This window comes from Perca fluviatilis, chromosome 15 (assembly GCF_010015445.1).
Source record: "Perca fluviatilis chromosome 15, GENO_Pfluv_1.0, whole genome shotgun sequence".
In the NCBI taxonomy this organism is placed as follows: Eukaryota; Metazoa; Chordata; class Actinopteri; order Perciformes; family Percidae; genus Perca; species Perca fluviatilis.
In genome coordinates this window covers 20375444-20399804 of record NC_053126.1, presented here as the reverse complement: position 1 = coordinate 20399804, position 24361 = coordinate 20375444, and the positions used below count along the sequence as shown (strand labels likewise).

Here is a 24361-nt window from a genome sequence, read left to right as displayed (position 1 = left end):
GTGGCCCTGTCAGGCCTCTTATCTTGTTGCTGACTGAACGTTCCTGGTTCTGTAAACATAGACAAATGTGCCCTACAGGAGCGCCTGCCGGCCTGCAGCTCCCACATGCCTCCAACTAATGAATTTTTAAAGACAGCATCAATCAAACCGCAGGCCAGATCAATAGACCACAGAGTGGATTTCATCAGCACTGCGGTGCTAGGTTTTGGTACACACATCGCTTCCACCCAGCTGTCTTGTCAAGCAGCCTTTCACTTCAACCGAGCGTCACTTTGGCTTCGGTTAAAGCCGGGGCAGCCGACCAAGAGCAGAGCAATATTATCAAGGCAGGTTAGTCCAGTAATAGAATCTGATTAAAGAGATTAGGGAGTGTTTACAGTATGATGGCAGCGTGTCCTCTGCGCAGGACTAACTGACCCTACATGGTTGATTAGGACATTTATAGCCAGTCAATCAGAGCAACGCCAAATTGGTCATGGACCATCATTGATTTGGCTTTACAAAACACTGAGGTTATTGTGGACATTTATCCGCGTCAGAGACACAGCTGACTGGAACTGCCAACCAGTGCCTTTACACAATAATTTAATCACATTGTATCCAAGAAAGCCACATGCACAAGGTAATACACCCACACAAACAGAGGGGGGAGTTGCCATACAATAATAGCTCCAGACACAGATAGATGCCATTTCCACATGGTATTAAAATTTAGATCTGAGTGCTCCGATCACAAGTGGACAGCTCTAAGTACATGTGTTTACAAGTGGCAGTATTATGTCTCCAAATGCGTCCTGAGTGACCACTTGCGATCGTATCTCACTTCCCTGCCCTATATGCAAATAAACATGTATGCAACATAATTTCCTTTTGCACACTCCACTACATATTCTCAGCATTTTCTTCTCTCACTTGGCAGATTGGAGTTTTAGTTATACAAACATTGACACTGAGACCGAAATACTCTTAAAGCAGAAATTAAATTTAGTTTTGAGGTAAATCTCAAGGGACCAGAGCCGCAGAAACTTTTTTACTTTCAAATTTCACTGGCAAAGAAGGAACTCATTTATCACATGACATTAGGGCTGTTGGAACGAATTCCGAAAGTCGAATATAATTCGAATAGTAAAAAAAGCAATACTATTCGAATGCTGAAATTAATATTCAAATGTGATTTTTTTAAATAAATAAGTTGGCTAACGTTAGCTAACCTGCCTCTTCTCATGTCTGATGAACAATAAGTTACGGGAGTGAGAAATACAAGGCATTGTGAGCTAACGTTACGTACCGAGTAACGTTAATACAGGGGGGGGGGCGTAGTGACAGGCTGGAAATCGGAAGGATGGGAAATAGATTTTTAACATGACTTTAAAATCAACATCCACCAAGCCAAAATGCTTATGTTATCAATAGTTAGCTAGCTCGTTCTGGTTTCCTAACTGCGTCGCGAGTTATAGGAGCTTAGCTGGGAGCTTCATGGAGACAGCTAAAGTTAATATTAGCTGTCAGAGTTAGCATTGACTTCATATATTACCTTCTAACAGCTGTATTCTCAGTAACCTGACAATCTGCAAAAAACAGGTTGCTTATAAATCATTAAAATACTAGTGGTACCACCGTTTGGCTTAGTTATCAATGCCGTTAGCATTGTGGCTAACACTAGAGTTACAATTATTATGCTATTGTTATTGTGACAAATCCTTTTGGCTTTCTAACATGATGTAATTGTGCTAACCGAGCAATGTTAGCCTTTACAACAGAGCCACTTTTTAGATAATGTTTCATTACAGAGGTCTCTGCTGATTTGTGTTTGTCGCTGTGTATATGGTGGAAAATAATGTAAATGCCAGAAATGCCAGAAATGCAATGTGCCATGACGTAGATCCCCTTCCTGGCCAGGCTGATGTTGGAAGTACCTCTAGCGGACAGAACGTGTAACAACAACTACATGCTTATTAGGGCTGGGCGATATGGAGAAAATCAAATATCACGATATTTTTGACCAAATACCTTGATATCCATACCGCAACGATATTGTAGGGTTGTCTATTGGTGCTTTCACAAAATATTTACACAATAAGATTTTTGATAAATAATCATCAGTAATGTGGCTATAATGACTAAGTGGGTAAAGACAAAAAAATAGAACAGCTAGAACAGTCTGGTAAGTTCAGAAAATGACATCACTTTACTGTAATGCAGCCTTTAAAACCAGGAAAAGACAACACTTATATTATATGATATTACGATATCCAAAATCTAAGACGATATCTAGTCTCATATCACGATATCGATATAATATCAATATATTGCCCAGCTCTAATGCTTATAGTGGCATTGACAACGCATAAGCCTGAGTAGTGTAGTAAATATTTATAACAAGCTGCATTTGAGCATTTAATATTCAAACATTATTTTTATATTTAAAAAAAATAAATGAAATTCTAGAAGAAGAATGACAGGTCTACATGACATCCCAACATGTCAGCAAGTTAACTAACTAGCCCTAACTACCTTACCTGCATTAATGTTGTTAAGTTGAATGTAAAATGCCATGCTAGGCTAAGGGCCGGGTTACACTTGAACTAGTCTGGCTCAACCAATGTACATTGTTGGGATAAAGCCTGACAACAGTTCTTTCCAATCTTGCTATCTCCGCAATGGGGGCTTAGCACCGCCCAGAACGGTTGTGATCGGTTTAAAGAAATACACACCTGAGCGTTTTTTTTCCCTATCCCAGAATTGATAGGCGGTGTCAGACTACACTTTACAGAACTTATTATTCAAAACGACTACACTTGAAGGCAGAAGGAAAAGCCGGCCATCATAGAGAGGGGGGAGACAAAATTTAAATATGGCCATAATGATGGTACACAGTTTCAGACATTCTCTCCGGGAAGGCTTTTGTTGTGACAGAAATAGTTGTGCAAGTTTACTAATCACAGTGTGAAGGGGGTCTTGGATTGTTGATTACAGAAATCCCCCCCCCCTCCAGTTTTAGCCCTTGACCTTTTACAACACTTGGGTCTATTCAGTCAGGAAAATTGTGGGTATTATGACTTTCCACTCTGCAATCAAGAAATATCTGTATCACGGAAACTTCATGCTGGAGATACCAACTCTCTGTGTTGTGTTAATTCAGTCTAATTCAGCCATCTGCGTGAGAGGGCCATCCACTCAACCCTGCTATATGAAAAGCTTCACAAAGGCAGTGGATCTGTCAATATACCTGCGACAAAGATAAAAGTGTCAGCTTTCTCACATCTTCTCACTCTCCCCTTGGCTTTTGGAAAGCAAAAAATTGCTAAAAGATTAGATGCTTAGGAGGAAGCAATTTTTCAGCTCTACGGTGCAGTGATAAGAAATCAAGAGGGAAGTAATCCCCTTAAATCAAATTTGATGCAATTAAATTAAATTAGAAATGTTGGGAGGAATATAAAATAAGAGGCTATATCATCAGAAATGATATGTGGACAGAGAAATAAAAGGCAAAGAGAAATGCCTTATGCAAACAGAGAAGAGCACAACGATGGAAGTGGAAAATATTTATTTGCCATCTGTGTCAGTTTCTAGGTAAGCTACTCTGTTGAACAAAAGGCAAAAGAAAACTTCTGCAGAAGCTGAAACACGCAAAATGTACCAAGGAATCATAAAAAACTATTTGCTCATTGGTGAAAACAGAAGAAGGATGTCACATCTGTCTTTGAACATACAAAAAATGACTTCTGCCTGCAAGCGAGAATACTCATGTGAACTCTGAAGGAAAAAAGCACAGAGGTGGAGCACATGGTCAAAACAGCCAGAGGCCCCATATGACGCTGAACAAAAGTTCATTTTCAGGGTGACTTAACTCTATAATTACTCTGCCCTTAATAAAAAATATGTAGGATATTCCAGAGCTGTGGTCTCTTGGTCTAGACTCCAATCTCAAAACCAAATCTTGACAGTCTAGCCTCTGGCTCACAGACACATTGTGACTGTGCCTCCATGATAATGTTGAAGGATCAGACCTTTACGGGGGCTCAGCCCCTAATGAGAATGTGACACGGATACAGTGCCTTGCAAAAGTGTTCACCCCCCCTGCTAAATCAGTAATTTCATTACCCTACATTCACATTAGCTACAAGAGACAGCGACAAAGCGACAGGCTGCCATTCATTTTCAATGGGAGTGGCCGTTTGCCAGCGACAAGCGACGAGCTTGCCGCTGCCACGAGCAAGGTGGGGCCGAAATAGACAAGAAGTCTATTTTATGCAAATGCTGAGCGATGTGACAAAGCGACTGTCAATCGGAGTGAGGCGGAGTGAGGCAGCGTGCGGGCAGCGTGACGTATGTACGTTGGTTGCTTGAGTCAAAGAAAATCATTCAAGATGGCGGAAACGCTTCAGGACATCGCATTTCTGTATATATCTGATATGTTTGGCATTTTATCTCATATATTTTGTTACTTCTATTGAGAAATAACTACTTTTAAATCCAAAAACATAATTCTTGTGACTTAAAAATACCTCTGAAGTGACTTTTAAGACGTGCTTGAAGGTAGCACCGGAGAATTTCTGTTTACTGTTGCCAAGCAACCAGGAGTAGGCTAAGTACGCCCAGGAGCGCCCACTAGCGAGTGTGTGTCGCTCTCTTTTGTAGCTAATGTGACTGTAGGGTTAGCCGATAATCTCTGAGCTAGTTACTGAACAACAACGTAAGCTAATGTTTTTAACTAAACCTGACACTTCATAAGTCACAGTAATAATGACCAATTTGACACAATGTTGTAACATTCAGCAATTTGAGTTGCTTGCGTTTCAATTTGGGTTCTAATCTGCGGCATGAAATTACCAACTTCTTCTCTGGGGACTATCAATGTTAAACTTCACAACAGCACTCCTGCTCTCCCTCTGACAGATAGAGACTCAGCCAAAGGCGGGAGTCTGGCACAACCACCTCTGATTGGCCAAAACTACATTTCTGTTAACTCTTTCCTTGACTGGGTCGCATTAGCGACAGCGACACAGGGTATTAAACCTGTTTCCTGCCCTTTGAACCTGTAATTGTTCCCCTTATGTCACTAACAGACAATTTTGCAAACTCTAACTTGAAGCACATAAATTGATTTTTGTTTTAAGTTGTTTTTTATTATTATATATTTTAGGGGGGGCTGATATTAAATTTAGGGGGGCTTGAGCCTAAAAATAGTCTAAAATCGGCAATGGGGAGTCTCATAAAGTCTATATGATTAAGTGTTAATCAAAGAAACCAACTCCAACAAGGAAATTAACCTGTAGTTGTTTAAGACCTGACTAACTTAATTTTCTGTATTGTGCAACTAGATGACTGTGTTGCTAAATGAACTATACACATAATCCACAAATACTAGCATGCATAAAGTATACTCAGAAGCTGTACTAGCATACACTGTCCTTTAATCTGCAGCAAAAGCAACAAAAGAAAAATGTTTGCTGTTTTTCTCCATTTGCCTGCCAAGAAAGGGATTTCAGCAGCACTAAAGAGACAAGGACGAGCAAAAACAAACTAAGCAGAGCTGTTTGGCTAAAAGCCTGTTGGATTATTTCATTCTCAAGGACATATGTATATGTCCTATACTCCACTAAGTCCCCCCACCATTTATCTGAGCCCAGCCCCATTGTATCATACTCAGTTGCAGAGAATTTCTGCTCAGCTGCTTATAAAAAAGGAAGTCATGAAAGCCTTTAGAGCCACAGGGATTGAAGACCCCTTGTGTAAAACTGGGTACATTCAGAAAAACTCTTTAGTTTTGCTTTTGGACAATTTTTTTCTGAGCCCCTCTCTGAAAGTCGAGAGACTTTTAAGTCGCTCTTCACAGAAACTTTGCTTATTCAAAAGTTGATAGGCCAGATAATCTTATGAGGAGTACAGGTTTTACAAAACAGAGTCATTGTAAGATAACTTTACCATAAGTGGCACTTAGACCTTGAAATATTCTGTATGTACAAAGTGTATTAATTAGCTGATCTATTCAGACTCATCCATTTATAAAATATACCAGTGATTCAGTTCTATGCAGTCATAGTTTACGTCATAAAACCAAAATACCATTTTTTGTAGTGACCAATAGCTCCCAACATGTCAGCTGGTCAGATAAAAACAGGGGTGATTATAATAAAATACATTTGGAGTCACTGTAACTGTATTTTGTGATTAGAAGACAATTTTAAAGGTGCAATATGTAATACTGACAGCTAGTGTTTAAAATGGTTACTGCTGTCCAAATTTTAAAAAAATACTGGAGAGAGCCGTCTTCCACAGCCCCTCCTCCCCAGACTCGAAGTTCCGGGTGTTGCCAGGTTGAGAATGCTGAACCCAATGTCCCACAATGTCAATGTTAGCTAAATGCTAGTCTCACATTGCCAGACATTACTTTACAGCACAGCAGAGTATCTAGTTGCTATCTATGTTGACAGCCATAAAAGCCCGTGCACTGGCGGAGCTCTGTACCCGGCTGACAGGCACCTTTTATCGGCTAATCATAACAACAACAACTGCTGAAAAGACAGCGATCTAGCGATCCTCTGTACCTGACTGACAGCCACGATTTCTCTGCTTAAAATTACTGCCACAACCAGTTAAAAGACCACAAGCTCGCGGTCGTCTATACCCAGGGCACAGTCACCGTTTGTTGGCTACAGCCGCTGAACAGAAGCAGGGGAAGAATTTCGGCAGGGGGGAGATTGTCGTTTCTACTACTTTTCAGACCACGTTATATATATAAAAAATAAATAAACATATAGCCTTTATTCCATATGATTATAACTTTGTCTAAGTGTATGTGTAGATGAATACAAATATTTTTGTTGTTGCATGATCTACAAAATAATTTACGCAGCTTGTCTATACACTGTACATTATGGTTGCATGTCAGTTGGTAACAAAGTCTGTTACTGTCCAACATATTATGACCTTAAAGCTTGCGATGGTAATGTTAGCCACAACAATATTACATAACCTAACAAACGTATTGCAGAACGACCTGTGGAGAATGTAAGATGTGTCCAAATTCAACAATTCAGGCTACACGGTTGTTTTGCAAAAGCTAAAATGCATGTTTCCATTATTAGGAAGTCCAACTTGCAGTTTCTGTCATGTCTGCCACGGTGGACAGCTGTGGCAGGCTTGCCCGGTACTCCTGGAACTTTAGCAGCTAGCGGGTTAGCAGCTACCATGTTAGCAGTAATTGCATTAGCATGGCGCCGTTAGCCTGCACCAGAAGGGATAACTTCACCGGCTGTGTCTCAATTGTTTTTTGTGAGTAAACAACTTGAGTAATTTAATGCAAGCAAAAAAATGTTGAAATGACAAAAAATGCCCACCCCTACTAGTAACGTTAGCTGTGATAAAGCTTAATATGCTTACCTGTTCAGGAGGAAATTAGCCAACTCTGCATCATTTTGGGCTCTAAACTGTCTCCATCTTTTAAATGCATCTCCAATATTTACCTGTTTTACCACGTCTCTGGTCATGCAACTGTTTAGAAAGATGCAGAGTTTTATTTTTTTAGGTTGGGTAGAATGAATCTAACTCTGTTAAAGAGACGCTATGCAGTTTTGGAAATTTCTTCTTTGTTCGCTTTTTGCTCGCAGGTTTCTCTATAGAACTCCACCTACAGCTTCGGAATGGATAATTGGCAACGCTGTCGTAAAAACTTGTTGGCGACTCTCCCCCATCCCATCTTCTCCCTCTGGTCATGTGCATTTGTTTTCAAAGAAGCCGGCGAACGCACAGAGCCATGTCCAATGAGGTTTTTCTCGAAATATTACCCTTCTCTCCCGGGTCCGTAACATTATTCCGCCGGCCCAAAGTTGCAAAGGTGGATTTTCCGCTGGGGAAGCGAGACGACCGCCATTCATCCGGAAAAAAGTCATATAACCATTCCAATGACTTCAAAACTGTTCAGTTAAGGTAAATTAAGCTAAAAAAGTTTATTAGTTCCCCTTTAATCCAGTTGGTTTGGTTGCTGCTACCAGGGCTGCAACCAGCATGTTGTTTTTGCGCGTTTGCGTTTCATGTCTAGTAACCCGGGTGTCAAAATGGGCAGTTGACAACAACACACAGGCCAAAACAAAAACAGACATTCCGTCACGGAAAAAGAGAATAAACTGGCTTTAACATTGTTGTCAGAGAAGATAGTAGGGCTGTAGCTATCGATTATTTTAGTAATTGAGTATTCTACCGATTATTCCATCGATTAATCAGATAAAAAATACTTTTGTTTTATTGAAGAGCAATAATATACAATAGTTTGGTACATTTGTATTGCCTACATAAAATATCATCTATCAAAACTAAACATATTAAGTGCATTTAAGTGAAGAGAGAGAATGAGAGAAAACGGTGCGCAACAATCGGCTGTTTTTCCGAAGGGATAGTCAACAAGTCGGTTCTTTAGCTGAAATGGTGGTCACCACTACATATTTTCTTGTCTTTGTTTTTGGTAGTTGTTGTGTTTGGTGTAGTTTCACCGTCCATACGACTCTGATTGACTTTTGTCGGGTCTGCTTCGTGGAATGGAGGATTAAGTTAGACTCAATGTTTTCTGTTGAGATGCTGAAGCATTGATGTCGTGCTATTGTGGTAAGCTAGTTCGATTTTGCAGTAGATACACTGTACAGAGTTTTCGTTTTAATTACGTTTGAACTGATTCCAAACTTTGGACACTTAGTCGTTTTCTCCAGCCTTCTCTTTGCCCCTTACGCTCTTTCTTCATTTTGAAATCATTTTGCATCGAGGATTTTTAGTAATCAAATTATTCGAGTTACTCGAGGAATCATTTCAGCCCTAGAAGATAGTAATTCAACTTAGCCTGTTTCCTTAAAGTGATGGTTCGGAGTAATTCACCCTAGGGTCCTTTGCACCATGACCTCGAGCCAAACACCCCCCCCAGAAGCTTTTTTCACCTGGGTCTAACATTGGGAGAGTTAGCTAGAGTAGCGTTATCAGCTGAATAGCTTAGCGCAGGGGCTAATGGACCCACATTTGTATCTTGTAAGTTACCCCACTAATAATGCCCGAAATGATACCAAACGTCTACAAGTAGTACAAATAGGTTATGTACTCATAAAACGATGGATTGGAAAGTTTGTAAGTACACCAGAAGTTTATGAACACTTGCCTGCTCTCCTCAGCTCTCTGCTGCTGCTGCTGCTACCTGCAGTTAGACGAGTGCTTAGGGCCGTCTACAAATTACTACACCGAAAAGAGTTACAACAAAAATATTTATTAATTCAATGATTAAATAAGGTAATGTCTCCAAACTTACCTCAATTATTACTTGTCTCCTGCTAGTTATACTACAGCACTTACTTTAAAAAAAGTTAAATTAATAAATATTTTTGTTGCATCTCTTTTCGGTGTTGTAATTTGTAGAGCCGCGCCTAAGCACTCGTCTTACTCGCAGCCCAACAACAGAGAGCAGAAGCCCGCAGGCAAGTGTTATTTACATAAACTTCTTCGGTGTACTTAAAACTTTCCAATCCATCGTTTTATGTGCGCATAACCTATTTGTACTACTATGTAGACGTTTGGTATCATTTCGGCAATAGTGGGGTAACTTACGAGATACAAACGTGGGTCCGTTAGCCCCTGCGCTAAGCTATTCAGCTGATAACGCTACTCTACGCTAACTCTCCCAATGTTAGACCCAGGTGAAAAAAGCTTCTGGGTGGGTGTTTGGCTCGAGGTTATGGTGCAAAGGACCCTAGGGTGAATTACTCCGAACCATCACTTTAATATCTGGTGACATATTGTGGTCATTGTTTGATTTAATACAGAAAATATATTACATATTGGACCTTTAAGGGAAATTATACCAGAGAGATTGGGGTTATCTAATCCTTTTTGGATCCCAAAAAGACATGGGCAAGCAGAGCATTTTATGTAGAAAATGGTTCCTCTTGTAATGAGCTACTACTTTTCTGCAAGGCATCCATTTCTGATGCCTATCTGGATCCAGGTCAAAGTGGTCGCAGGCTGAGAGAAATTCTCCAGCTCTAACCACCACACATCACTCAATTCAGACTACACTTGAATAATTTCTTATTGGATTATTTAGAAATTGATTTATAATAGCGCAACCATCTGTGGCAGCCATGCTGTTTCTAGCCATATGTGTTTGTTTGAGCTTAATGCGGCTGCAGAAAATCAATGTGACAAACCACAAGTTGTAAAACTGTACATGTAAAACACAAAGCGAACAAGGGCTGCTTGGTATGCACAATATGCACGCAGATCAAGCTCATGTAACAAGTCCCAAAGAAACCACGCTCAGACCACTTCAGGTTGTGCTGGTGGCGTCTGAGTTTAAGTATAAAGTACAAACCAAACTCAGAATCAAAAATATTTTTTTATACCTATTTCTGTTTATTGGGGTTTGTACTTTTATCTTACCTTTGCCTTGGACCGTATCTTCTGGAGTAAAGCCTCTTTACAACATTTATGCGTAGTTTCTGTTCTTCTCCTGCATTTCTGATACAGATGGTGTTGTCATGCCTCCAGCTGATGCAGAGTGCTGATAAAACAGAGACAACAAAACATCTTTGTGTTTTCAAATCTGGGAAGCATTACCACCCCCGCAAAACAAATAAGATGGGCATAGAGAATAAAATAGAGGGTATATGGGCTTTAACAATTCTCCCAGAACACTAGCCAGTAATATTTTCCAATATATTGTTGGGAGGAGATGGCAACCATTTCTACATTTTTATTTCAAGTAAACAAATTCTCATTTTTCAGTCTCAGGTCTGATGAAGTTAAGCTTCAACTCATGCAGGAAAACGTGAGAGAGAATGAAGTCAACCAAGGTAAAGGAAAAATGGAAAAAGCTTGATTACATCTGAAGGCTGAAAACATTGCTTTAATATATAGCAGTTTATAAAGGAATCATATTTCATTAGAATCCTTGTCATCAAAATGATGTGAAATAACGCTGCAAGAAATTGCAAAAGTTGATTGATTTTCCGCTTAAACACACCTGCCAACAGGCTTAGGGAAATACATTTGTGTGGCCTGCCACTCTGTCAACAACAGGCATCCAACACAAAGACTGCTGTCAAGCACCGACAGTGAAGAATGTTTCCCACTGTTTCTGATTAAGAGACAGCAAGAAATAGATAAATGATCAGTGCTGCTCTAGATCCAAAGCTTTTCAAAGGCCAACCTCAGCCATCTATTAAAGTAAGACCCCCCACCCCCCCCCCCTTTCAGACACCCACACACACACTTTAATGTGTAAACTCCTCTGCTGCCTGCAGAGCTGCGCAGGACCACAGATGTCATGAAAGGCCACGGTGACTGTTAACAAACCCACTTCCTCCCTCAGCATCGATCAGTCAAAAGGCAGACAGTTCAAAGCACCAGTGATTTATATTCTGACGACTCGAAGAATAACCATGAACTCTTTAATTGTTTTGATGTGTCTCCTCTGCATTTCCCAGCAGTCTTCACTGTTCATGCTAATTATCAAATTCATCTTATTCTTCTCAAGTTGCTGGTCCAAACAATTGCTGCTGCCAGAAGTGTCAAATGCATCATTTTCTGTGTGTCGAGGACTTATCCATGGAAAACCCCTTTTTGAACCTAAAAGCTTTCATGACCTCGGTGATGAAAGAAAAACACACCAATCTAGCATGGATAAACGGTTTGTTTTTCTGAAAACCCAGTGTACTAAATAAAGTAAATACATTCCTCACTACAGCTCCTGGACTCCTGACGGCCGCCTCAGCAGCATCAAGAACAGTTAATAGTTCAATTACCACTTGGCAGGTTCGCTCTCAGGAGGAATCGACTGGTACCAGCTGATTAGCTATGCTGCTGCTCAATACAGCTACTGGATAACACTCACCCGCTTGTTAACTGGTGCAAAACTCGCTGGCCGTTGATGAACAACAAGAGCTACATGGGTGAGCAGAGACCAGTAGAGGAGACTCCTTAAAGTTTCCTTTAAGATATAGATGTTAGAGCACTGCAATTACATGAAATGAAAGATAACTAACTGCCCTCAGGCAAGGTGGATGAATGTTTGTGTGAGCAGCAAATACAGAATTTATTTATAATGGTGGTCATGATGTTAAGATTAAAAAGGTATTTTAGTGAAACTATGATAATTTAAACCATTGTTCTCAATCCAAGATGACATTCAAGCTGAAATGATATACTGTATAATTTTTTTAGTCTGGGATCCATTCTTATGCTGAGTAAAACTTCAAAGACGTGCTCCTTTACCAGAATGCGGCCCAGACACACCTAATGGTGCATCGCTGTGATTGACAGGACTGCTCAAACATTAACCAGCTTTCGCAGGCTCTGCGCTGAGGTACCCTGCTTTTATGCTTGGAGTTGAAGAGGGGATAATTATCTCTGCCAGTGGAATCCATGTCATGTATCTGCTCCAGCAAAGTGGAATGTAGGACATTAATGTATGAGAAAAAGGCACCAAATTGTGGTGGAACTATGATAACAAAGTAGGATGTTGCAGCCACTGTTCGAATTACGGGGTGTATTGGGGGTCCGATCCCCCCTAGATGAGACTTGGACCCTCCCAAAAGGGATGAAAATAATAGTTTGGGTGGTACAGAAAACATTTTAATAAAATATAATGTTAGCCTATCCAAAATCGTATGTATTTAAATGCAGTATCACCATCACATACCAACAATTCAGGAAATAATCTAATGAAATACGATCGTCAAACCCTCACTCCCCATTGGGCTGTACCATTTCTCTGGTACTTTCAGGTTCAGACTGTGTTCTTTGATATCACTTCACTAGCTGTCAAAACGTACGTACCGGGTACGGGCGCAGGCACTGGTGTGTCAGCGAAATTAAGAGTAAGTGGTTGAATCAACTTTAATCTCTGCCTCTTAACTTGTAAAGATACATAATTGGTTGATTGTCTTAACTTTACAATGTAGTTTGATTAATAATAATAATAATAATAATAATAATAATAATAATAATAACTGTTTAGGCTGGTTTACATGATGGATTGATACATTCGTAATCATGAATTTTGATATTAAATGATTACATCTTGCTTTGCATAGCACATACACCCTTTTGTGTTGTTTTATTACACTATGCATATAAATGGCAAGTATGCTAAAATGAGGCATCGATCGAATGGACAATAGGTCCATCTAGTGGTCGATAAAAATATTGACAAACTAAAACAAATGCACAGTGTAGGCTGCAAATGCCTAATATACGAATGGGTTCACAAGCTCAGCGGCCACGACCATCGCTGGTGCTTAGCTTAAAAACATTAGGCCTACAATCGCACGCCGTAGCAGGAGTTCCATAAATATACTGACACGGAGTGAAGTTTAATGAAGCGATTTATCATTTTGTGCAATTTCATTCTTAATGTCTTAACAAGTGGGAATCTGCACTAATATTGAGGGAATTTTGCATATAGATTAGTGGTTCTCATGTGTGTAAGCCTATATAAAATGGAGAGTGGTGTCACCAGTCGAAATAGCTGTACCCCCCGAAACTCACGGCATAATTCGAACACTGGTTGCAGCTTTACACTCTGACAGGGTTTAATGTTGAATAAGTTGACGTAGTGTATACAAGGGTCATACCTCTTTCTAGCCTGGGAAAACCCCGGCGAACTTCCGACAAATTTGAGATTTGCTCTGCAAGTCAGTCTGGCCAAGAGCCCATTTCCAATTTTTCCAAATCGAGGCACCAATCACAACCGTTGAGGCAGGTTTTACATGATGACGATAGTTCAGCGATGGCAAGCAGCTTTTTGTTTACATTCAACATGACGGCCACCGAAGCACAGCAACCCATTGATGCCACTGTCGCTGCTATCTAATTATGCCCAGATGCATTTGAGCGGTGTCCGTTGGTGACGCCCCTTTGGAAATGAGCTGTGAATGAACCTTTCCCAGACCCACTCTCAGTTACAACTGAGAAGGGTCTGGTGTCAACCAGGCTAAGCTCTTTCAAGTTGTATTCTGTAAATTGTCCTGCATGTTTGTGATGGGAAACAGCCCTCAGCAGCATCTGTGGACTAAAAGCTCTGCAAAGTTGAAGGGACATCATATTAAGACCAGGATGATAAGACATATTGAAACACCACTTGCATGCCATTGCCATCCAAATCACATTCACTTCCTAGTTTGGGTTTCTTAGAGGAATATAGTTGGCAAAACCTTCCGTCTTACCTCAAGGTCCATTTGGTAGTTGTTCTGGAGCTTTCGATCATATCATCCTCAGTCGATGTAATTTGCCCTGTTGTCATGGATTGTAGATGTAAAATATTCAATTTGATCAATTTATAAAATATGCTAGTGTGCAACAGACTAAACCATTTAACATTATATAAATTAGTTAAAATGTGCTCTACGGGCACCTGGGTGGCTCGCGGGCGCCCCTGTACGGAGGCTCTGTCCTCGTAGCGGCCGCGGGTTCGATTCCGACCTGCGGCCGTTTGCTGCATGTCGTTCCCCCTCTCTCTACCCTTTCATGTCTAAGCTGTCCTGTCACAAATAAATACCTAAAATGCCCAAAAAAATCATCGTTAAAAAAAAAAAATGCTCTACCTGCAACAGGTAATAGTGCTCAGCATCAGTGATAATACCAATAATCAGTGGTGGAAGGTAATTAAGCTCAAGCACTGTAGGCTACTTCAGTATAATTTTCAGGTACGTTTTACTTATATTAAGTAAGTACAATTTTAACAAAGTATTTTCAAACCGTAGTATAGCTACTTTACTTCACTAAAACATACATTATGAGTAGGCCTACTTCTTCCACCACGGATAGTAGGAATATCGCAGTGACTTACACATGGCACATTTAGCATTAGTACTAGCACTAGTTTGCTAATTTGCTAATTTAGCATCAGACTTGGCAACCAACTCCACGTGTAACTTCAGTAGCTACACCGCAGTTCATTAAAAGTGACAGATATGACTTTACCTTCTCTTATATGTGATGAAAACCGAGCAATATGACAGTTAGCGTACGCCACCTAGCGTTAACTGTATCCATTTGACTGTGATATTCGCAACACTGTATCTTTTCCAAGTAGTATTAACAAACGAGAGCAGCGAGAGCGCGCTCTACACTCAGCACCTCGAGAGGCGCGGCTACCCACGCGCAGATAAGCTGCAGGGTCGCGCGCCGGAAGGTTGTTTAAACTGAAAAGAAAGAAAAGTTTGATCATCAGTCACTCACCGACATTTAAACTCAGCCGTGCGCGTTCACGTCCAAGATTTGGAGATGTCGGTGCCGTCTCTGCGCGCCTGGTGGCGGAGAGAAAAGTATTTTGTCTCCTAGAAGGAATCGAAATAAAAGGACAAAATGTTTAGGTAAGTAGCCTTATCAATTGTTTGTTTGCTTCAAGTCAAACGTGTTGTTAGTTAGAAAGCAACCTTAACTATCGATTCTGTCTGTATTTGTAAGACACAGCGAACTTGGGAAACTATACTTGTGCCAGCGCGCGCTGTTCATATTGATCTATCAGTTAAGGAAAAATAATGAACGTGATGAATGTTTTGGTTATTTCATATTCAGGCAGAACAGGGACTTTCTAACGTTTGCCATGATCATGGTCCTGAAATTGAGACCCAGACCTCCCTTAAATAAGAATCTCTACGTGAGGGACTTCGCACAATTATACATGTGTATTATAATCGCAAAGCACACACACACACACACACACACACACACACACACACACACACACACACACACACACACCATTAAACCAACAAAAGGGGTTATTTTAGTGTCACGTTTTTGCTTTTGTTTCCTTGTGGTGTATTCTGTTTCAGAAACTAGTCTGTGCAGTATGTTTTTTGCAGTGGTAGGCTATTCAGATCATTTACTTTAGTAAAGTAATACCATAGTATAGCTATAGATAAAAGTACAGTACAGAAGTATTATCAGCAACATTTACTTAAATAATATATTACTACTACTTTATGTTGTTTAGTCCTATCAGCATTGGGTCATAAGACGATCATAAGGGTTTATCTAATGTAAAATCTGACTCTGCAATGTAATATCTGTCAAATGTAGTGGGGCATTATCTTAAAAGCTCATATGTTTTGTATGTAAAAGCTTGCTCTAAAAAGTTACTAAAGCTTTCAGATAAATTTAGTGGAGCAAAAAGTACAATATTTCCTTCTGAAATTAAAAAAAAAAGTTTAAAGTAGCAGAAAATGAAAATACTCATGTAAAGTACAAGTGCCTCAAAGTTCTACTTTACTGTAAATGCACCAAGTTACTTTCCATGACTGGGTACTAAATCTCAATCTGCAGTAAGGTTTAGGCTTTAGGAGAAATGTTAATTTTCTGTATGCTAAAATACCTCACATCACTGCATTTATGTGTTTTATTTTAGCATAGGGATTTCAAACTTTTCAGATAATCTGGCCTGTGAAAAGAAAAGGGAGTCAGGGGGCCAGGAGAGAGAGAGGAGAAAGCTCTGTATAAAACGGCGAGTGTAACACAAATTAATCTGATTAAAGAATTACAGCATTCCATGGCAGAATCTCACATCATCCGGGCAAAAAATGCAGGTTTACAATGTTGTAATGTTGAAAGTTCAGCTGCCTTGTGGTCATGTAACAACATAGAAACTGTGTCTCTGCTTTATTAATGTCAGGCCCAATTATTACAAAATATACTGTACTGTACCTAGAGAGCTGTCTGGTTAGCCAATGACAGCTTTCCTCCAGATAGTTTACACACATCCACTGTAGGTGATTTGGAGAGGCAGAACGGGTTAATGAGTAACTAGACTTGGTAGAGAGCAGGTATACTTTAAACTCTCCCAGAGGCTAAATGTTGAAACATGTCACCCTAATTAAACTGCAAATAATCCAAAAGTAGCCCACTTCAGCCGGGACTGGAAATGTCAGATGGTAAGAGGTCAAAGTTATTTTCTTTGGGTTTATGTGTGTGCATTGCTAGAGTTGCTGATTAAAATGAGGAAACAGGAAATCTTGTTGACTTTGTGTCCGCCTAAAGTTCAATAAAATGAATGCAATGTTCGTTTGTTTGTTTGGTTAGGGTTGCCCTTATTTCACAAAAAAGTATTTGTAGAGCCAGCTCTGTTCTCATTATGCTGTATGAAGTACAAACAAAGAGCAAGTGCACTTTTTATATACTCAGATAAAGATTAGTTTTATGTGTGTGCGTTGCAGGTGTGCCGCATTAAGAAACCGACAAAACTCTGCTGATTGTATTCTCTTCTTCCTTGGTTCAGAGGTGCATTGTGTTTCAACAAAAGGGGAAATCAGAGAAATGTCTTGCATATTCTCAAGTACGGTGATAATGTCACTCTTGTCAGATTTGATCGCCCAATCAGAGTGAAACCACCAATTATTCTCTCCTCGACAGATAAGCGGCCATACCATAATCAAGCTCGGACAATCAGACAACCCTGATTGGATTCTTTTCCTCTCGAACGAGTTGCTGCCTGCAGCCGCTGTGGGAGCCAGAGTCGCCATGGAGACAGTGGTGATCGTGGCCATTGGGGTGTTGGCCACCATTTTCCTGGCCTCCTTTGTCGCCCTGGTGGTGGTGTGCAGACACCGCTACTGCCACCCTCACCACCTGCTGCACCACTTCGACTCCAAGTCAGTGAATCAATAAAGCCTCTAAATCTGTATCTAAATCTGTAAGCCTCTTAATTTACCTCAACAATTACTGTTTTTCCACTGCCTTTTCATCCTATTTATGTCTTTTACACTTTGATTAGTTATTATATGTTTAATCAAAAGAAATCTGGCTGTTTTCTAGGTTTGTTTTCTTATATTGTTTTAAGTGTTCCCAATAAAAGGTCGCATTCATCCTAAATATTATTTTCCACAACCTGCCAAAAAACAACAACAACAACAACTTGCAATTAATCAATTCACCACGGCCAATTTAAGTGGTTGGTAATGTTCTGTTTTACAGACCCACGGTGGATCTGATTGGAGCCATGGAGACCCAGAGTGAGCCGTCTGAGCTGGAGCTGGATGATGTGGTCATCACCAACCCTCACATTGAGGCCATCTTGGAGAACGAGGACTGGATTGAGGATGCCTCGTACGTTTTACCGGGGCCATTTTGTTATGTCTTTTGATGCTAATTTACTCGAGCACTACTAGTATTTCCATTTTCTGCTACTTCATACTTTTACTCCACTACATCTTAGAGGGAAATATTGTACTTTTAATTCCCCTACATTTATTTGGTAACTTAAGTTACTTTGAGAATTCAGATTAATAATACAAAATATGTTCAGCAATAAAATATGATGTATTATTATAGGTTAAGATAAGACTTTGTTGAGCCCTTAGGGGAATTCACCACTGCACAGTGAATACAAAAATTTAACTTAGCTCCACCTTTACCAGCTGCAACATTAGATTGATGCACAAATTAATCCATCAATAATCATAATCCAATGAAACATAATTGTATGCTGTGGTATTGCTACTTTTACTTAAGTAAAATATGTGGGTATTTCTTCCTACTAATTCTGTGATTTTTCTCCTACAGTGGATTGGTCTCTCACTGCATCTCAATCCTAAAGGCAACTGAATTTCTTACTTGCTCCTTTAGTCCATATTTAGTCTGTATTTGTAATCACTGATTCTGACACATAATACTTCTACATACAGATCTGCCACACTTTGACTGAAAAGCTGGTTGCCATGACAATGGGTTCAGGGGCAAAGGTCAAAGCACCGGCCAGCCTGAGTGACATTATCACTGTGGCCAAACGCATCAGCCCAAGGTACAGATTCACCACAACTCACTATTAACACATTACTGACTCAGGCTAACCTGCCTCCTCACATCCTCATTGTGCCGTCTCCTCGCAGGGTGGATGATGTGGTCAGATCCATGTACCCTCCTCTGGATCCAATCCTCCTGGACGCCAGGTAATCACATTTGTTGCCAAATCATTTAAAGGTGTATGACTTTGATAGCTTAATCCAAAGACCTACGACTCAGATTGATCTGTAAGAGCTGGAGAGGAGCGATTTATCCATAATGTAATAAGCTTTGATATATGCAGAGATAGGGACAGTAATACAAATGTGATGTGTCACAGCAAATAGATGCTACCGGGAAAATGTTATAACTCAAAATTAAATTTAAAGTTTATGCAGTCGTTATGTCCATGTCTGCTCAGACCAACAGGCCTTTTTTTTTCATTTTAAAAAGCCTTTTGTGAATAAGTGCTTCTCATTCAGCAGCAGCCAAACAGTTAAATCAAACCCATTTGTCCTTGTCTTCCTCATCAGGGCCACCGCTCTCCTCCTTTCAGTCAGCCACCTGGTTCTGGTCACCCGCAATGCCTGTCACATGTCCGGCAGTATGGACTGGATCGACCAGTCGCTCAACGCGGCTGAAGATCATATGGTGGTTTTGCGTGAGGCGGCGCTGGCCTCTGAACCGGATCGAGGCATACATGGAGCTGACGCACAGAGAGAACAGGCCATCTAGACATCTAAACACAGATACAAACATGAAGGGCAGAAAAACGAAAATGTCTATTTTATCATTGGGCTTCTGTACTCAATTAATACTTACCATGGCACATATTCTGCCAGACAGTGTTGAAAATGCCTAAACTCATCTACCAGTCCATATTAACAAGGACACTTCTAAAGGCTGTGCCAATAGTTGCAGGGACTTGACTATGTTTCATTTTCACATTACAAAGCCTTGAAAATAGTTTCTTTATCATATTTGCACCAGAAGTGTTTAAGAATACTTTGCATTCACTATAGCTACATAGTAATAGCTGCAAAGTAGATTTAACACATTCAAATACATGTTTTTTTTTGTTGTATTTAACCGTAGTTGGTCTGTTTAAGCTGCCTGCGAGAAAAAAGGCCTTTGGAAATTTCTTTCTCGGGTGCACCATCACCCAGCGGTGGGCCTAAATCCAATCTCGCTAGCACTGCACAGTCACATGGAGGCTTAGTCAGCTAATCCATTCTGAGGAAAATAACATCCAGTTAGCCAGTGAACCCAAAGGGGCTCCATCTCAGTGTACCAATGGAACACCAACCTTACAATTTGTGGGGTCAGCGTAACTTGTGGATGTTCTAAAACATCCCTCAGATACTTATTTTTTTTTTTTTTTTTAACGCCATTAGATCACCAGTCTGTGAGTTGTAACCACACAACAGCTGTAGTTTTAGCCACATCAGCAGCAGAGTAAGAGTTTTTCCAGTTGAGTTAATGCCCTAATGTCCCATTGCTGTATTGTATTATATTTAATTGAGGCTGTTATTGATGGAGAACCATCACTTTGGTCCACACTGAAACATCTCAGCATCTACTCGATGGATTAGCACAAACATTTGGACAGACATTCATGGTTCCCAGAGGATGAATCCTAATGACTTTGACCTTTCATCTAGCGCCACCAGCAGGTCTACATTTGCGGTTGTGAGTGTCTCGACAATTTGGAATGCCATGAAATTTGGCACAGCTCATGTTCCCCACAGGATGAATCATAATTACTCTGGTAATCAATTTTCATATAGCGCTGGTAATTTATCAAATGCCTGCATAAGTAAAGACATTGTCATCAGCCTGTACTTTGTGTTTAGTTGTAATTGGTAAACATTAAACATCAGCATGTTAGCATTGTCATTGTGAGTACGTTAGCATGCTGATGTTAGCATTTAGTTCAAGTACAGCCTCACAGAGCTGCTAGCATGGTTCTTGTTTTTCCCTGTGTTTTCTGAAAGTCAGTGCTAGTCAGTGAATCAAGAAAAACTTTAATTCAACAACAAAAATGTTTAAAAAAAAAAAAAGGTAAAATGTTCTACCATATTCAACTGTAGCTGCTGTTTCTATCTACATTCCTCCAGAAATAAGGATATTATACAAATACCAAGCAAGACATTTTAAGTACATCATCATTAGCTGTTATCAGAAATATTGAGCTTTAACACACACTATAGAGAGATACAGTATATCTTTGTGTATCGTTGTGTTGAAGATGCAGAATTATCATGTTGTTTTGGGGCCAGAGGGATGTTATTGGAGCATGTCTACCTGCTCTCCCATGCATAGCTAATATTCAATCCCCAAGGAGTCCTAATAAGGCATTACCCACAGCCACAATGAACACATGGGCTTAAGCTACAATACACATGGCACAAACCTTTGTACACACAAGGCTGGCAGATACATGACCACATTTAGTACATCATATGACACACGACTGTAAAATACACATCATAGATTATGGAGTCAAATACACTTGTTTTAAGATTTTGGTAACAATCAGGAAGAAAAGCCGCCATTTTTTAAAATCTGTTAACTGAAATTAAGCAAAAACTGTAGCTCTGAGCATGCAGAGATGTTTGGATGCAAAAGTATCGATCAAAGAGGAAACCTTTAGAAAGTGGTTATCCTTTTATTTTATTTTATTGTTTACATTGTTTATTAGCATTGGTCTTTTTTATGCACTCCTTTGTTTTCTCATCCGTATACCACAGCTTGTTACTGGTATCCTTCCCTCACTCCCACACTCCTTTTTTTATCTTTCATTGATTTATACAGATAAAATGTTTCATAGGAAAATGTGTTTTTGTTGTTGCTCTGAACAATAGCTACAGAGAAATCAATGTCTGATTAAAAAGTCCACACACTCATACTAATTTGACATAAATAAAAGTGAATCTCTTTCCTCTTTTTATTACGTTGGAAGCAGTCCTTTGTGCAGCAACATGGTGCTAATACCCCCCCTGCCATCTTCCTTTCTTTGCAGAGGAGGAAGTCCCTGCTGCAGGAGCGTCAGTCAGCCTCCATTTGTTTTTCCCTGTCTAGCAAAGCAGCCCTTTGCTTTTCTTCAGATCAATTTGCTTCCAGTCTGGGAGGGAATCATATTCATCTCTCTTCATTTCCAAAATAGTCTGAAACATAATTGTATTGATTTATTTACAGTGAAACAATGTAAAAATCAATTAATAAAATATAAATGTTAAAGTTTAGATTAAACTTCCACTCAGGGTTTATCATCAGATTAGAAAAATAAGGGCATCTAATTTTAATTTGTAAAACAATATGGCGAACACTGCGGCCTGCTGGTGGAAAGACATTACTGCTGCATCACTTTACCTGGAAGTCTTGATCAGACAGGTAGACTTCCAGGCGCTGGGGGTCCACTCCTTCAGGTAATGGGCTCCGCAGCAGCTCCTCCAGAGGGTACTGGGTCTTCATGAGCTGGGCCAGGGCGTCCTGCACCAAGGTCAGCTTCACCCGCCCCGCATCACCCTAACACACAAGAGACAGAGATTTGGCTATGACTGCCAGCAACATACTGTATTCATATCTAGACTACAAAACAGCAGATGTATAGATATAACTTCATGGTGTTGGTACCTGTGTGTGGGGTCCCAGGCTCCTTTCCCAGCGGGGGAACACGTTAGTGAAGGTGAGAGGTTCTAACCCCTCAAAGATGAGGTAGGCCTGTGGTGGCCGCCTTGGGTTCATCTCTGGGATACATAGAAAAATCATCAATTTTTTTGTAAACACATCAAGAAAACAGCAACCCTTTACTTTCTTGACAAGCAGCTTCCTCCTACCTTTGCAGTACTGCAATGCCGTCTGCATGGCACACCTCCTCTCGTCATGCCAGCAGCCCCAAGCTGAAGCCGAGCTCTCCGTCTGCTCGGGCTGACCCCTCTGCCACAGGTAGACCTCCAGACGGTTGTCAAGCAGGAACAAGGCTGGCAGACAGACAACAAAGTTATGGCATATATTAGACAAGAAAGTGGAAGTAGATCAGATTGATATCAAATTAAGACTGATTTTGTTTCTGTGGGATGTTGGCGGCAAGAAAAAAAGGATACAGCAAAGAAAAGGTTTGACTTTGGCGTACTTGAAGGATTACAGAAAAAAAGAACACATTTGCTTGTGTATTGTGTATTGTGTGTGTGTGTGTGTGTGCTGATAGTGCTCTCACCCGGCTGTGGTACAGAGTACAGACTCTCCTGGACAAAGGGCATTGCCATCACAAGCCCCGGCAGCCGCGTTGGACTCAGCAGCTCTTCGGCCTGGAAACTCCCAGAGGAGGCGCTCAGGTGGAAGAGGCGAGGTGTAAAGTTATACTTTCCTGGATCTGACAGAAGATATTTTTTTACTGTGATTTTAAAGTTTACAGGGCTCTTCTGGGTGGAGAGAACCAAAGTAATTGCTGTGTTCTACCTTGTAGCATGCAGTCGTAGGCCTTCCTGTCCATTTGTCCCAGCGCTGTCCAGAAGTCTGCAGGCTCCGAACCTTCCTCCACTACGTGCACTGTCACAGGACTGCTTTTACTGAGACCCAACTCTAATGGACACCTAATAAACACATACAATTCACAAGCTGGAAAATGATTTGACCCTTCAATTTTAAAAAAAATATCACTGGATCCTTTAAATAAAGGCCCGCCCAGTGTATGTGACTCACATTTGAGTGAGATGCTCCACTGCCCTCTTGCTGACCACTCTGGAGCTGCTAGGAGCTTTACAGCCAGTCCAGAGATACAGTATTCCCTGCTGGCTATTGAGCAGGACAACAGAGCCCCTGGACCTCAGGCCTGCACAGCAGCAATCCACTTCTAACAAAGAGCCTTCCTCTGGAAGCTCTCCTCGCACACAGAACAGACGCCACTCTGCTACAACAGATATATATTTTTGTTAAATCACATAGCAAAACAACGAAATACAGTATGTACAGCAAGACAGAAATATGCCCTGACTGTACAATACCTGCATTCGTGGAGGGCTCCTCTCGCTTGCCCTTGTGAATGGTCAGGCCTCCCTGGAAAAGCTGCAGAAAACAGGGAGGTTCCTTTCCCTGAGGTACCACCACCTTCAGAAACAACACAATGAACACACAGGTTATAAACAACAACAGTCCTGCTGGAGGGGAGCTGAACATGTCAGCATATAGTTCTGGCCTCTATAACTCAATACTGGTAAAAAATAAAAAAATAAATAAAAAAAACCGTCTAATTTATAGAAATATTTTATATTATGGAATTATTATGGTTCAGCTGGGCACTTCTGGTACTGGACCCTTTAAAAGGCAGCAATATTGTAAAAGGACACACGGAAGTAATCCTGCTTGCTTTCAGCTATAATATATCAATGAAGAAGCCAAACAATAATGTCAAACAACATAGAATCACAACCAAATTGATCATTTTTTATATTTAATATAAATAATCATTCCTCTACATCTTATTAACTTGCGATTGCTGTCGGAGCAAAAAACATTTTATGAAAAGCCAACTCATTTGCATCTGTCAAATTGGTTAAACTCCAATGTATTCTGAGCACAATTCAGTGTGTATTTTGCACATAAC

At 40.4% G+C, this 24361-nt stretch overlaps 2 protein-coding genes and 1 long non-coding RNA gene across 10 annotated transcripts in view; 1 reads left to right on the top strand and 2 right to left on the bottom strand.

Annotated features, from left to right (window-relative positions):
* Positions 1-10422: 10422 nt before the first annotated feature.
* On the bottom strand, positions 10423-14510 carry LOC120574477. The gene is made up of 3 exons (XR_005641863.1): positions 14390-14510; positions 14202-14268; positions 10423-10537 (listed from the first exon to the last, which is right to left on the bottom strand). It is a non-coding gene; the product is annotated as an uncharacterized LOC120574477 (long non-coding RNA).
* A 678-nt stretch (positions 14511-15188) lies between these two features.
* Positions 15189-21704, top strand: tmem98 (transmembrane protein 98). 2 transcript variants are annotated; one of them, XM_039824781.1, is made up of 7 exons: positions 15189-15350; positions 17389-17627; positions 17950-18081; positions 18538-18571; positions 18660-18775; positions 18864-18923; positions 19290-21704. In XM_039824781.1, exons 2-7 carry the CDS (start codon positions 17497-17499, stop codon positions 19489-19491), a joined length of 675 nt encoding a protein of 224 aa, XP_039680715.1. In that variant the 5' UTR covers positions 15189-15350; positions 17389-17496; the 3' UTR covers positions 19492-21704. The 2 variants fall into 2 exon arrangements, with proteins under 2 accessions (XP_039680715.1, XP_039680716.1); XM_039824782.1 differs by lacking the exon at positions 15189-15350 and adding an exon at positions 17292-17311.
* The window catches only part of svilc (supervillin c), a 23538-nt gene continuing 20877 nt past the window's right edge, over positions 21701-24361 (bottom strand). For 6 of the 7 annotated variants that reach the window (XM_039824773.1, XM_039824776.1, XM_039824777.1 and 3 more), the window contains 8 exons: positions 23763-23865; positions 23461-23668; positions 23218-23351; positions 22976-23131; positions 22596-22739; positions 22393-22505; positions 22129-22284; positions 21701-21923 (listed from right to left, as the gene is read on the bottom strand). In XM_039824773.1, the coding sequence (XP_039680707.1) occupies positions 21834-21923; positions 22129-22284; positions 22393-22505; positions 22596-22739; positions 22976-23131; positions 23218-23351; positions 23461-23668; positions 23763-23865 (1104 nt within the window). In that variant the 3' untranslated portion in view covers positions 21701-21833. The remainder of the gene's footprint in view (positions 21924-22128; positions 22285-22392; positions 22506-22595; positions 22740-22975; positions 23132-23217; positions 23352-23460; positions 23669-23762; positions 23866-24361) is intronic. The other variant, XM_039824775.1, reaches the window with a different exon arrangement.